This window comes from Schistosoma mansoni, chromosome 4 (genome assembly GCF_000237925.1).
Source record: "Schistosoma mansoni strain Puerto Rico chromosome 4, complete genome".
Classification (NCBI taxonomy): domain Eukaryota; kingdom Metazoa; phylum Platyhelminthes; class Trematoda; order Strigeidida; family Schistosomatidae; genus Schistosoma; species Schistosoma mansoni.
The window spans coordinates 18,158,254-18,174,380 of record NC_031498.1 but is presented as its reverse complement, the minus strand read 5'-3'; the positions used below and the strand labels follow the sequence as shown (position 1 = coordinate 18,174,380).

The following is a 16,127-nucleotide window of genomic DNA, read 5'->3' as shown; positions in this document are numbered from 1 at the left end:
ATTATGGAGAAAATAATTGGGAAAATACTAACAAAATGACTTAAACTCCGTAGGATTAAAAATAATTATCGTCAAGCTCTAAGTCGAAACGGAATATTTATTCAACATATTCTGGTTTTTTCTAAACAGTTTATTTGGAAAACATTCATAAGATAATAAATAAAGCATAATAATAATAATAATGTTTTAGTCAACAAAAGTTAATATGATCTTTATCGCTTTATTTGAATACATAAACACTGGTATAAAGAGGTGCCAAAATAAATATGTACCACACAAATCATTGGATTTGTGTGTGGGTTGGGATAGTGTCCAGGTACCCAAGCCGAAGAAGATGGCTTTCTTAAACGGCCATTTCCAGAGTCGTTGGTCTAGAGGTCTAATACACAAAACTCTGAATCAACGTTAGGAGATACGATCTCATGTTAGCTGGTTACCAAGGTTAGGGTTTATATACCATTTACTGACTCAGGCTCCAGGAGCCCATGTGTACCATTGGTTTAGAATCAGGGTTTTCCAACTCCCCTAAAGTGAATCAACTATACACACTAATCCGGTCTAAGCGCCGGATATTCACTTTTCGCCATCTCAATTTCATAAACAATGAGCGGGATTTTCCTGGCAGTGTCTATATACGCGTAGCCATATTAGAACGTTTCGAGAGGGAGAGAGGACTCTCCCCACATTCAGTCGTACCAGGGCATTTGGGGGTAGTATAATATATTATAGAACTAGGATTACATGCTATATATACGCTACACAGTCAATACTGACTCGTCATTAAATTTACACGATACTTCAAAAAATCCATTATATCACTATCCACATTTGATGAATTTAGAACTACGTATGTGATATGAAAACCAACAATAGGATAAATATACGGTACTTTCTCAAGATTTAAGTAACTTTGATCGAAAGTGATTTGCACAGAACAGGATAAAAAGACACATCTCTAATAACTATTAATGATAATATAACTCATCAACCGAATACAAATTTATACAGTCTACTTTGAAAAATGCTGTTTGTGTGAGGTTCTCTAAACTCAAGTAGATGAAGCAGAACACAGATACGTGACCTATAGCTGGAAGCAGTATGCTTGATGGTTAAAGTCAAGCCAGTGTTTTAAAAGCGTTTATATGAATACAGACAACAACTATTAATGACAATATATGGCTTTATATTGAAGCACTTATCAAAATAAACTGATACTAATTATTCTATACTATCTTAGACCTATAAAACGGACATGTAAATTAAATTACCAAAGTTATATCACTTGATGGCAGAATATGTTTCGCAATATACACGGGCCATAAATTAAGCATTGCATCAGTTAACCGTGATACAGTATGAATAGTTGGTTTCCAATGATCATCATATTTGTTTAAATTTGCATTATTACCATAACTTGATTGATTCACGATTAAATAGGATACATTCCAAGTTGTGCGTAAGAATGCACCGATAAGTAATAACCAGATAACACATGAGAGTAAACTGTAAACTCGCAAATGACGCGATAAGATTGTATTAATTTCTCTTATTTGACTTTGTATAAACTAAATACAAAACAGATGAGTTGTAAGAAAAATATTTTAGTAGTCATTAGTTATAATATATACTAATATAAAACAATAGCTTGGGGAAAAGAACAACGGAGTAAATATCACGAAGTACAAAGACTAGTATCACCAGATTTATAGGTCAATAGATATACATACAACTATAAGTTACGTAAAAATGTATTAGCCTTATGTTTTTCACTTATTCTTGAAATTTCTTTTGGGTTCCCTTGCATTAAAATGCAATTAACTGAATAAGTAATGATATAACGTTAGTCCAATATTCAATGCATCAAGTAAACACGTATATTTGTAGTGAAAGGATAACTCACACAAGTACTCTAACAAAAGTTGAATAGTAACAAAGGCTAAGAATAACTGTTTTATTTTAAATTTAGATTACGAGTATATTAAGGATTTTCATTTGATTAAAATAACTACCAAATTTATTGTTTAAACGATTTATGTGATAACACATATGCTGTATTATGATAGTACCTTAGGCCTTACAATCTCATCTAAGTACGTTCGATGAAATAATCAGAAGTCTACATTAGAATATCGATAGCAAAAGGTATAGGTCAATATGATTTTTAAGTGATTTAAGAGTTAATAGATTTAACAATTACTATAAAGCGTAATAAAAATATAACTATTAAGCAAATTCGTGCGAAACTTTATTGTAGAGTTCAAAGTAACTCTTTTTCAAAGCATGATATCAGTTAGAGACATACGGAAAACTAGAGAGCAATGGATAGGTATTCCACTGTAATTCGTCACATCAGGTCTCACGCCAAGCACGATAGTTTTATATTACTGAGATTTTTAGCTTCAATCAGCTTTTGAGATTGTGTGATAATTGTTGATTTCTGCTAGTAAATTGTCGTTTTACACTCACAAACTCTACGATTAACCAAATTAGTACGATTGGACAATAGAGAAAACTTTAGAAAGACTGAACCAATTTCTAAATGAACATTTTAACACACTCATACATTACATAACGCCATAATTTTAAGTACTAATAAAAGTTGAGATTAAAAAGCTGCATTTTGTCAAATGATCTGCTGTTAGTTGAGTGTATTTGTAACCCGTATTTGTTGAAATTCCTACTGATATATAGACTCAAATATAGGTCTATCTCAATCAGTTAGCTAAATAGTAGAACATAAAGTGATGTATTACAACAAATAATACACTTTAAAAAGTAGAATAGTGGTTCATGAATATCATCCGAACCCATTAAAAAATTTATGTTTAATTTTTTAACGAGTTAACACGCATCTTAAAATAGACAGAAATTGTAGTTGTATACAAATGACCAATTAGTTATAAACAATTTAACTGATGTACTAACCTTCATGAAGTAGTTAAATCTATGTATCGAAATTCGATGAATATACACCACCCAATTCATTATTAGTATGGAAAACAATACAGTATCCTAATTCATAACAAAAGGTATTATCTAAAAAGGTAATTACGGAAGTTACGAGAAATGAACATTAGAGAAAAATCACAGCAAATAAATCAAAAGTCAACATCTAAAAATGATCAGTATCTAATCAACAGCGAAACATTTACACATTTAATTACAACACTCAAGTAAGTTCGTACAAAGCGATAGACATGTAAAAATTCGTTCGAAAGAAGAGAAGTGTGGAGTAATGACTCACTGGTTAAGATGTTCGACTTTCAGTTAGTAATTTGCATGTCCAAACCCCACTTCACCTACCTCAGTTTAAATAACTAGATGTTATCACACTTAAAGCGTGGCTTAAAGGTAAGTATGCGAAGTCACATCGAGTTGGTGATTTCGTAATACCAACAATCAGATTGTTATAACTGACAACTTGATCAATAAATATTATGCACGACAAACAAGAGTTAATGAGAGCATATAAAAAAGTTGATATTAAATAAGTAATTGTTCAGATACATTTAGTTCGTATACACTGAAGTAGGATACCATATACACATGTTAGATCAAGGCAATTGTCTGACAAATGACAGTTTCTTAAATATCTGTTAAATACGCCAAATGATAAATGAAATACGTTAAATTATGAATGAAGCCTTTTTTCTCTTCGTTAGTCTGTTAACCTTTTTTTAAAAAAAAAAGTAACAAGTTGTCAGAGTATTATATCTGGATCTGACTTCCCTTAGAGTTCCTCTCCGAACTGATGGATTCAACTTATACAAGAAAACAGATACAAAAAACACCCAACTAAATTGATAGTCTCAGTCTGTGAACTATGAACCGCATGATAGTCAAATATTTTATCTATCATTAACATTACAAACAAGCAGGTTAATTAGGACTAATCACTTAGCAAATAATTTGTCACTGACATGACAACTTTCTCAGTATGTTATTATTATTTATTTATTTAAACACATAAATATTGGTACAAGGAAGCACCAGATAAATATGCGCCTCACAAATCTCATTCGATTTGTGTGAGGGTTGTGATACTGCCCAGGTGCCCAGACTGAAGCAGGTGGTTTTCTTAGGGGGCCACACCCGGAGCCTTTGACTTAAAGGTCTAGTCCACAAGGCAGTGGAGCATCGTAAGGAGACGCAGTCCCATGGTAGCCGGTGACCAACAGTTGGTTCATACGCCATTCGTTCCTTCACGATACTGGAGCCCATGTGCACCATTGGTTTGTAATCAGGGTTTTCCAACTCCCCTAGGTGCTTTCCGTGTCCACCAACCCGGTTAAAGCGCCGGACATTCGCTTTTCGTCCTCTCACTTTCGTAAAAAACCCTAGTGCCACGAGAAGGCAGTGAGTAGGACTTCCCTGTCAGAGGCTGTATATTCGCATGGCCATATGAGAGCATTTCGAGAGGGAGAGCAAACTCTCCCCACTCTCGGCCTTACCAGGGCATTTGGGGGCATAAACAGTTTATCGATCGTTCTAAACACCTGATAATCAATCGTGAATAAAAACAATCAGAGCATGAGCATACAAAAAAAGATAAAATTGAGAAAACATTCTTGTCAATAAATTTATTACATATTTCTTTAAAATATACAATATCCTTCAAAATCTTAAATATAAAATGCAAAAAATCAAACTACAACATTTTACAAAACAAAAACACGAAAGATGCTAAATAAAAGAAATTTTTTGGTATTAGTAATAATCCTGTCAGCCTATATCTCGGATGGTAATACTTTCAACGCTGAGTCAACTATTGGTGATAAGTTGATAAATGCAAGTACCAGTCGATTGAATTCAAAAATGACAAATTACACTATAAGTAAGTAGTAGTATATTAAAATGAATGGACAAATCTATGGAAGAATTGAATGTCAATGACATTAATCATACTGATGATATGTTTATGATATGTTTCCGCCACTATACTCCTCATGAAAAAAAAACTACCAAAAAATAAAATAATGATACAAGTCATCACAGAAAATCTACATAATACATAAATAAGATAGAAAAGTGATTAAGACATTTTTAGTCTTAGTAAAATGATATGTTTATATTTTTGTTATGAAGAATTCACCGTCCATATAAAAAACACATGTATTGTATTTTCTATTCAATCATTAATATCATCTTCATAAGTACCTGATTCACACAACATTTGACGTAGTTGTAAACCCTGAAAAAAAAATGAGGAGAAATTCTGATATATACTCATTTATCTATACACAGTATTGAATAAATCAGTTAGGTAGATCTTTAAACGTCATGCTTATTCACACTCGATAAAAATAAAAGTATGAAATAGGTTTTCATACATTACTTTTGAAAAGTTAGTTTTCGTTCAAAGTTGAAGATGTTTTAATTCTGACAAATGACTTCTAGAAATTACTCTTTTGTTACAATGTTTTTGTAAACGTGTATTTGCGCTTCGGTTCGCCAAAATTTGTTATGACATCCGTTCTTTATCTTTTAAAGCCAGGAAAAACCTGCTACTAGATAATAAATATCTTCCATACTCACATAAGGGATTATAAATTTATTCATGCACAGCACCTGCTGGCTTGATTTAATCAATCTAGAACTATACAATGAATTTCCTGAACGAAGTCCCATCTTTGGATTAGTCGGGGACAAAAAGAGGATAAGAAATTGGCTGTCTCCGTGAAAACAATCAAACTTAGGAGTATTTCATTATACAGCCTACTTTTGCATTAAATTACGCAAAAAAACCTTAGCATATTTACTTTTTAAAAAAACTGACTATTGATGTAATGCCTAGACCTACGATACTCAGTCAAATAACTGGACTTTTAACATGATGTGGTATATAATATACATAATCAATTACGTTGAAGTGAAGTCCTCTTTTTATGCAGAAGAACCAAGGTTGAATTTGATAATTTCAAATCAATTGAACACAAGATGGAATGTTAATAGCAACAAAATAAAAATATAATTATAACATTAATTCAAGTCCTTACTCATTAGGATATTGTGTTTTTTATAAGTATTATAAATCGTCAGTTCATTCAATTTTCCGAGATAACGTATGCAACTAATTAGATAACTTGCACCTAACGTCTATTATATATATATATATATATATATATATATATTGTAGTAACGTGCTTCGCTAGTCGTTCACTTCGATAACCGTTATAATACAAATCTTAACGGTGCATAAAATCAGAAGGCAAAGAGAAGCGGCAGCTACAGTTTATTGTCAGTCAAATAACGCAGGCCAGAAAGCTATAAGCATATGAACAAATATCAGCAAGCGAAGCAAAAATGATACGCATCGGAGATGGTGGGTAAGCCAACTCACTTTAGTCAAGCATTAATCAATATTTATAGTCAGACAAGAACAAACTACAGACATGTGATGAATATGATAATAAGTGTACACACATACGCTCATATAAAAACAGTCAGGGTTAAGAAGTGAATAATTAACAAGTTCAAAACGTGACTCATGATATATATATATATATATATATATATATATATATATATATATATATTAGGAATTCAGTTTAGATGGAGTCTTTTGCAATATAGCTACCGAATATCAACATTCGGTAGCCTATTGAATAAAATGGTAGGATTTGAAGTGAAGAGGACTGGGATGTAGATATGATTCCTAAACAGGAGGAAGTGAATCTCAGATTCCACTGCTAAAAATAAAACTTCTAACTATGCATAATATTGAAACATTTCGTCAATGAACTAATATACCAACAAAAACTGACCAAATTAAATTTTGAATATAAATAACAGGAAAATACAAACCAATAGGAAAATTCTGAGCATTTAAATAAAGATATATGAGAAAAACATTTCAATGGAATGAGTGGCTTACCTTACGAATTTCTGATAACTGTTGTAAAATAGTATCTTGTCGGGTAATTGAACGCTCATGTTTTGTATTCGGATTTCGAAGTGAATCCTGAAGTGAGATAGATAATGAATCAAATTAATAATTTACGTTGAATACATTTTACAGAGACTTCTTTTGACTAGTTATTATTCGATGATAAATAAAACAATCTTCTCCAAAAAATAATCTCACATCACAGGGAAGTTGTAAAATGCTTGTTTATAAAATTTAATACTAAGATATAATACTATTTATTCATCATGTATCTAGACCAAATCGTCTAGTTGTATCCAACCTGTCCATTGTATTCCGTGTCTCCACTCAAATGTAGAGGTCTTCATTATCCAATCAACCACTAAAAGAAAAAGAAAGGCGAAGAGTAAACAGCCTTGGCTGACTCCGGTCCTTACTTGGAGTGCGTCTGTCAGCTGTCCTCCATGCACCACTTCGCAGTGTAGTCTGTCGTATGAACTTCAGACGATTTTCTCAGCTACTCACTCCATAGTGTTGAAGAAGTTTCCATGATGTTCTCCAATCCACACTGTCAAATGCTTTCTCATAATCAAGGAAGTTGATGTATGGTGACGAGTTCCATTCAATGGATTGTTCAACGATGATCCGTAATATCGCAATTCAGTCTGTGTACGAATGATCTTTACGGAACCCGATATGTTGATCTCGAAGTTGGTCATCTACCGAATCCCTCATCCAGTTCAGCAACACTGTTGAAAATGTTTCCTGCTACCGATAGTAGTGTGATGCCTATATAGTTCTCACATTTTCTTAGATCTCCTTTCTTTGGTATCTTTATGAGATGTCCCTCTTTTTCCAGTCTTCTGGTACTTGTTTCTCCTCCCAAATCTTTCTGAATAGAACACAGAGAATGTTTGCATTTTGCTTCTATGTCTGAGTTCAGTGATTAAGCTGGTATATTGTCAGGTCCTGCTGCTTTCTCACTCTTGATTTGTCTGATGGCCATTGTAGTGCCGTGCTTCGCTAATTGTTCACCTCGATAACTGTTATAATATAAATCTCAACGATGCATGAAATCAGATGGCAAAGAGAAGCGGCAACTACAGTTTATTATCAAATAACGTAGGCCAGGAAGCTACAAGCACATGAGCAAATATCAGCGAGCAGTGAGCACTCGGCGCAAGCAATTGCATAGGCAATTTATAGTCAAATTGTATAAGGGCGCAGCAAAGCAAAACAAAAGCTAATAATGCGATTTAAGTGCATACATATTATTTATTTATTTAAACACATAAATATTGGTACAAGGAAGCACCAGATAAATATGCGCCTCACAAATCTCATTCGATTTGTGTGAGGGTTGTGATACTGCCCAGGTGCCCAGACTGAAGCAGGTGGTTTTCTTAGGGGGCCACACCCGGAGCCTTCGACTTAAAGGTCTAGTCCACAAGGCAGTGGAGCATCGTAAGGAGATGCAGTCCCATGGTAGCCGGTCACCAACAGTTGGCTCATACGCCATTCGTTCCTTCACGATACTGGAGCCCATGTGCACCATTGGTTTGGAATCAGGGTTCGCCAACTCCCCTAGGTGAATCCTCCACATCCACCAACCCGGTTAAAGCGCCGGACATTCGCTTTGCATACATATATGGGGAGGAGGATGAGTCATCGAACGATATTTAAGCAATCGACGTTTTGGCAAGAGTGTCATGTGCTCTAGTGGTCATAACAGTACAAAGAAATATGCAAACTGTTACTATCCCAATGACAGTGTCTGTTAAGTAAGTTAATAAAAGGACTTAACCAAAATTAACCATAATAGAAATTGATTGTAGGATAATTGCTATACCATCCTGATTTCTTTGATAGTTGTTGGAGTGACATCTATACGAGGGTCTGTGGGTGCTGCTTCGATGCCCGGTGGCATAAATAAAATATGAAAACCATACACCAAGTAATTTATAGCACATCTTTCTTCAGTTGTCCTTTAAATGCTACATGATTCCTCCAATTCTGTTATTATTACAACTGTTCGTTGTTTCGCCTTCCTTTCTCCTCAATTCAATCATTTTAGTCTTCTACTGATAGGCATTTCACTTCCGGTTACTACTACATACTACTTATATCCGTCAGCATAAGTAGCTTACACCACACTCGTCTCCCTTTAAACGGTCACTCCTGTAGTTATTCTTTCTTCCTGTGTCGAATTCTGTGCCACGGTACCCCGTCGAAATGTTGAGTCCACCGATGCGCAGAACCAGTAGCTCTATCGACCTGCAGGACCGTCTAAATCCGATGTCTACCCAGCATCCGGGGAATCACAGGTTGTCTCTACGTTAAGTAACTGCTACGCCCAACGCCGCCTCACCAGACATATATGTTAACTGAATAGTCAGAATAATCTTATGGCTACTTTCGACATGGAATTTGTTTATTTAGATTATGCTAACAATATGGAACTCGAAATCTGTTAGGACAATTATCCTGAAGAAGTATTTCATCATTTTTGGACTGATCATAAACCGACTTATCATCTAGGAACAGTTCACTTTAAGTAGACCTAAAATGAAAAGTGATTAAGTTCTAAAAGAACGGATAAGAAATATAAGATTAATTTAAACAAACATATTTCAGACTACTGATGCTTATGTCATAAGCATAACTTCACCATCAAAACAATTTTGGTGGTATTTAAATTAAAATCTTTTTCATTTGTTAAATTTAGTAATAACCAGGAATGGAAAGTTGAATGAGTAAAAAAAAATTATCTTTGTTGGTTTACGAAAAAGGATTATTAAAGTAAATAGAGGAAACTTTATTATACATTAGCAATAACTATCTAGTATAATGTTTGTGCTAGGATATTTTTATATGTTATTGATATGATGGGCAAGAAATATACTTAACAGTCAGAGTTTAAAGAAAGTTTATGCAATGAAAACTGAAAGTTATTATTCACATGGGCCCGTCACATGCTAAGAAAGCCCAACTAATATATATATATATATATATATATATATATATATATAAAATAAAAATACAAAATTAAGAGGGACTTTACTTTGCCTTCTGATTTTCTAGTATTCTCAACAGCACCAGGTTCATAGCCGACAGGCAATATGATATTTCCATCATTCGGAATCAATACATCATAAGTACGAATAAGATCCACAGGCCCATAAGGATTTTCATTATTAAGAAATGTAGTATTATTTGGAGACTCAGTGTTAACAGTGGAAACCTGATTTTTTGGCATTGAAGTTGACGATATACTGTAGGCTGTAGATACTTAAATACAATTCACAAATTTATTTTATTGAAAAAGAAATACAAGACACTATATTTTAAAAATAAGTAGTAATTAGTACACAAAAGTTGATTTTATTTTTTTAAAAGTACCAAATGTAAACATTCAATCTTTAAAATATTGTTCAATCTCTATGTTGAGCCTTTACATGATGATCAAATACATCAAATCTTTGCACTCCATTACAGAATAAAATGTAATGGTCAATACCTGCAGTGGGATATGCAAATTTTCATGGTGAGTTATATATATTTCGAGAATCAGTTTCTCCTGAGAAACATGGAGAAAACTTGGGGAATAAACTGAGTCAACCTTCGTAGTGATCTGTCTTATGATCCATAGTTGACACAGCAACGAACTCTATAGAAAGGTTGTGTTACAACAGGGGTGCGAATCTATTGATTCGTTGGGAACATAGTAGAGAGAATAAGAATACGTTCTTTTTGGTTTATTTTGGAGAACATTGACAATGCTATTTCCAGAAAGTAAAAAAAGTCGTACACAGTAAATATAAATACACTTAAGAATTTTTAGCATCTTGTTTAATCTCGAATTTGGACCCGGAAACATACATCATATGCTAGTTAATCTTAAACTAAACTAGGAAATTTTTTAAAACAAAAGCTCTATGTAACATAAATATGTATGGGGAAATAAAGGCGTTAAGATACTTAATGTTCCAGTGTCACGTAAATATCCCTGAATTACTTTAAAGTAAAACTAGAATACAAGTTATTATCGATACTACTAATCCATATTAAATCAGAACTGATAAGATAGAAAAATAATCACATCACCGACTAACTGTATATAGATAAATTGTGTGTGTGCTATGTGTATTACATACACAAAGATTTTTTTAATTTGTTAATATTAGGTGATAAGACAAAGAACAGATAGTTCTATGTTAAACATTTTTGGCAAATTTAAACGACACTCATGATAATACAATTTTATATCAGGAAATATAACAGATGTGAGAAAAGTCGGATGGAAATTTAAGTATTTGGTCAACAAATTTACAACAAATTCTGAAACTTCATAATTGACTAGCCTGATTTAAATGTACCCAAGCTTTAAAATGAAATGCTGTAATTTCCGTAACCAAATGAGCTCAGTACTAATGCCAGTGTTTTAATTGGCTAATATAAATTGCCCAAATATTACGTATTGCGATAGGACTACACGAAATTCTACCGACTGACCAAATTCAGTTATCCTAGTTCGACCCCAATACTGTTCCCCAACTCCAATAAATCAGAACACAGCCGTTAAATGAGAATTGTTTATGGGGTCAGCAGCAGAACAAAAATGATTTACAGACAAGGCATATTTATACAGTTAAGATGGCTATGAACAGTAACCAATGGAAAGGAAGGACACGTAAAGGTTATAATTAGGACAACTCAAAATTGACCAATAGGAAAACGACACGGAGTCATAGTTAGGACAACTGTAATTAATGACCAATAGAAAATAACATGCGAAATATGTGAAGAGTCTGAAAACATACGACTTTACTTTCGAGATAATTTTGGGATATTCCTGTGAATATCCTAACATTGGCTAAATAAGATATGATAAGAAAGTTAAACCTATCTTTCGGGTGAATTGAAACCTGGAACAGGAAATAAGAATTTGTTGATAAAAAAGATTTAAAAAAATCAATTTAACAGTATATTAAGTATCCGAATATTTTTATTTAAACCCTATGGGTGAGTGGGTTACTCGGAGGGTTTACTAGAATAGAATAAACAATATGTGAAATGTTAGCTCCACTTAGTTGGTAAATATGTAGTGGCGGCTAGAGAAATAAATCTTGCTATCATTTACCAATCATAAACCACATTGGTCATAGTACTGGTTCAAGCTATCATAATATTGAAACGAAAATGTAGTAAATAAAACTCAACTCGATAAACAAGTACATATTTGTGTACTCGACTTTGATCTGCACATTTTTGAAAGCTGAAGATAGTATCCGTTCACCAAAACCAGTAGATAGAACGAAAGCCAAGATTATGACACAATGGCTGAAAGTTAAACATCCTAGCTACTTAGCTACTACTCTGTATTATGTAAAGAGTAGATATTAAATATAAATTGTTATTAATTCTTAACAAAAAGAAAAGTATTTATGTAGCTCACTCGGTATAGGAATACGTGATTTCGTACTACTTCCATCTTGGACAGATCTAATATTAACGAAAAATATATGAATAATGAACACTTCATGTTGATTTATTAATGATTATAATAAAGAAAAATAGCATGACTATCTAAGCCGTCACATTAACAACAGAACAAAAATCGATCAGATAAAAAGGATATGGAAACATGAACAAGTTCTGTCTATGAGTAAAGGGGGTAAGCCGATTTCCATAAAATCCAGATGGAGGTATACACTAAAGTACGAGTTCAGTAACTTGATCTAGCAAAGAGGGAAACTATGATTGTTCAAACTTTAAAGAGGATATATGAACGATGATTTACATGGTGAGAACGTATAATTTAGACTTAAGAAGAACCATTTCGTTCATTTTCGACCACAACGCCCGCTGAGAAAATCTACTTTCAAACCTACCATCAAAAAAACAGTCAACCACAACTGAAATTTAAGGATCCAATTTTATTACATTTGCCTTGAATAGCTATTTGACTAAGGTTATCCGTAACATTTTCAATATTTACTGTGACCGTATATAGCACTTCTAGTCATTTTCCCGTATATTTAGTGTATGTCTGCTGGATATTAGTATGATTCTTATCAAAAATTTCATTCTCAGGTGTGTTTAGAAAGCGTTTCCTTTGTGCGACATTGCAACCTGCTCTATAAGAGCAAATAAACCTGAAAATGTAGAATTACTTGACCCAAAATAGAAGTTTATCTCTGATACATTCATGAATGATAGGGTGTTGGTGATAGTGTGAAGCTTATCGTCAAAATGATTTTCTTTTTCAAAGATTTAACAGGTCTATATTCCAGAATTTTCACTGCAGTATCCTCTTTAAATTCAATTTTCGCTCCCGAATGCCCAGGGAAGGCTGAGAGTAGGGAGAGCCAGTTCTCCCTTTGAAATGCTTTCACATAACCGTGTACATACAACCACTGCCAGGGAAATCCTATTCACTGTCTTCAGGCGGCGGGGGTGTTGTTTACGAAATTGAGAGGACGAAACGCGAATGTTCGGTGCTTTAGCCGGATTGGTAGATACGGAGGATCTACCTACAGGAGTCGGAAAACCACGATTGCAAACCAATGGTGCACATGGACTTCAGAATCCTGAGGGAACAAATTGTTGGCCACTGGCTACCATGTGACTGCGTCTCCTTACGTTGCTCCACTGCCTTGTGGATCAGATCTTTAGGTCAGAGGCTCCAGGTGTGGTCCACTAAGAAGACCACCTGCTTCGGTTTGGGTACCCGGGTAGTATCCCGGCCCTCACACAAATCGAATGATTTATGTGGCGCATATCTGTTTGGTGCTTCCTTTTACCTATGTTTATGTGTCTAAATAATAATTATTGTTTAGTATTTGTTCGGATACTTTACCCCAATCAACTAGTTCCCGAATTAGGACAAGGTTGAACAGGAATATAATTATATTCTAAATAAAAAAGTTGAACGGATGTAACAACCACAGTAAGAAAAAAGTTAGCATATCTATAATTTTACATGGGAAGATTTTAGAGTCTTCTCCAATTATCCGCTAGCGTTGATCGGCTAATAAACGGCTAATCAGCGTATGACAACACAATCGTGCACGGAACATGCTATAATCTAATATATCCCACTAACAATGTAGTTTGGTTTCATGTTTCTACAATGAACAGGTACGGATAGCTATTCAATTGAATATTTGTCGGAGTGGGAGTATCTGAAGCATATTTTTCTAACCCTTTAGGATAAATAATAAATTAGGTTCATCTTTCTCTTTAGTTAAATCGAACTTCGAAAATTCAAGTATTGATCATTACACATTGGTTTTTTGTATATGGATGATCTTTGTAATAAATTATCTGGCCCTCTTTATAACAGAACACCAAGGGAATGGAATTCCGAATTTACTACCGCTTCCAGTGTAAATTTCAGCGAGTGATGACAATTATGGGATTTATCCAGGATGACATTAAAGTTAATATTTTCGCCATAGATAATAAACGTGTCATCTATATGAACGCTCTCAATTATTGACTGAAGTACGTTATTCTTAAGGTTTCATAAAAAATTTATGACACGATATCAATTCAAATTCTCAAAATCACACATCCTTTTACTTTACTATAGATTACTACTTTTAATGAATAAATTAGCTGCATATACGACTGTGCAGCTTTAATAAATGAAATCGTCGAAAATAATATCTCCACTGAAATACCTTTATTCTTCTTCAATAACACAATGGGTGTTTTCTTTGTATTATACTTCATTATTAATAAGCGTATATTTATGATTTATCGATTCTCATTAGGGATGAGTTGTTCTGAATAAGGCTTACCAGAAATAGAATCGAAACACATTCTTAAGTAATTAGTAAGTAATAATATGAACAGTAATAATAAAAACAAAGTAAACTATACCTTTCGAACTTATTCGTACCGGTACATGAATTAATTGTTTGTGCGCTATTACTGCTTGATAATTTTGATCGTTCATTGGCTGATTTAGAAAAGTCATCATTATTATTATATGAATCAGAATTAAATGATTGAGATTTTGAAGTTTGTTTACCTTTTAGGAGTTGTGATACTTTTGTTTTATTATTAACTGAATTATTATTATTATTTGTAGGCTTATTATTCGAAGTTAATCTATTTTGTCGAGCTGTGTTTCGATTATCATTGAGAGAGAGAAAATACAACATTATAATATAATTATTTAAATATATTCATGGTTAAAAAAATAAGATGACGCAGTAATTGCTAAACATTACAGAGTGAATAAAATATTACTAGGATTATGTAAACTGATATTGGAAGATTTCTTGTGAAAGACCAGTCTTCCTCTTCTTACTAAGTGAATACGTCAGAAATGAATGTAGTGTAACTACTGGTCATGTTTCGCTAATTTGCCAATATCTCAGATAATTTATGAAGTTGGTGATATAATGGGGCAGATAGTGCTGAAGTATACCTTTCTAGACTTTCATATGAAAGGTTATTATTTATATTTTTATCATATCATTAGCGGATTCTTTAATTGCTGTATTTTTACACCCTCAAATTTTCAACCTTTTGTTTGGTTCATTATTCGTTGTCATGCATTTTATCATTTCAGATTTACCATCAGTTGCCTTTCCTCCCTATAACTCGGATTTAGTATAACCTATGTCTAGGTTATATATGCATTGTAATTATTTTTATAGTCTTGCTTCTTGATTAGATATTTCAGGTATATTATTGTATGAGTTCTGAGTCATATTTGCGTTGAGTACAATAAAGAACTGATCGGAATTCAATCTTCGTTTTTCGATTAGCCACAGGGGTTAGAAGTAGGTCGAGGGTCGATAAGCGTTAAGATCTTGATAGTTGTTGTTGTTCATTTATCAGCGTGTCACTCTGGTACTTAGGTTACCGGTCTCACTGCTAATATAAATGAACTAATCGACAACCTGATTGGACGGACCAAGATCATACAACTGCGTTCCTATCATTACTGCCCACATGAGTGCCAACACAACCTAAAGCATCTATTTTTTTCGATATAACAGTTAGCATTCTGATCTTAATTTACTAATAAGTAGTCACTTTGATGTGATGAAGATTTGTAGTTTGAGAAAATAATTTTAGTGAGACAGTATTAATTAAGCTGGCCGATTTAGTCGTGAAGCTTTCGACTGTCTTTCTACACAACATCGTCAGCACAAACTACTGGAATTTCTAATTTATTTGGAGAGATTTTAGAAAATAAATTTAAATCGAATGGGTGAATTCACGCAATATATCTTATGTATCA

At 33.4% G+C, this 16,127-nt stretch overlaps 1 protein-coding gene across 2 annotated transcripts in view; it reads right to left on the bottom strand.

The window, feature by feature from the left end:
• Smp_160220.1 (hypothetical protein) overlaps positions 1 to 16,127 on the bottom strand; it is a gene marked incomplete at its 3' end in the record, with an annotated part of 42,852 nt that overhangs the window by 13,991 nt on the left and 12,734 nt on the right. For both annotated transcript variants that reach the window (XM_018797039.1, XM_018797040.1), the window contains exons 13-17: positions 14,753 to 14,939; positions 12,321 to 12,367; positions 9,927 to 10,153; positions 6,875 to 6,961; positions 1,269 to 1,565 (exon numbers count right to left, since the gene is read on the bottom strand). In XM_018797039.1, the coding sequence (XP_018652121.1) occupies positions 1,269 to 1,565; positions 6,875 to 6,961; positions 9,927 to 10,153; positions 12,321 to 12,367; positions 14,753 to 14,939 (845 nt within the window). The remainder of the gene's footprint in view (positions 1 to 1,268; positions 1,566 to 6,874; positions 6,962 to 9,926; positions 10,154 to 12,320; positions 12,368 to 14,752; positions 14,940 to 16,127) is intronic.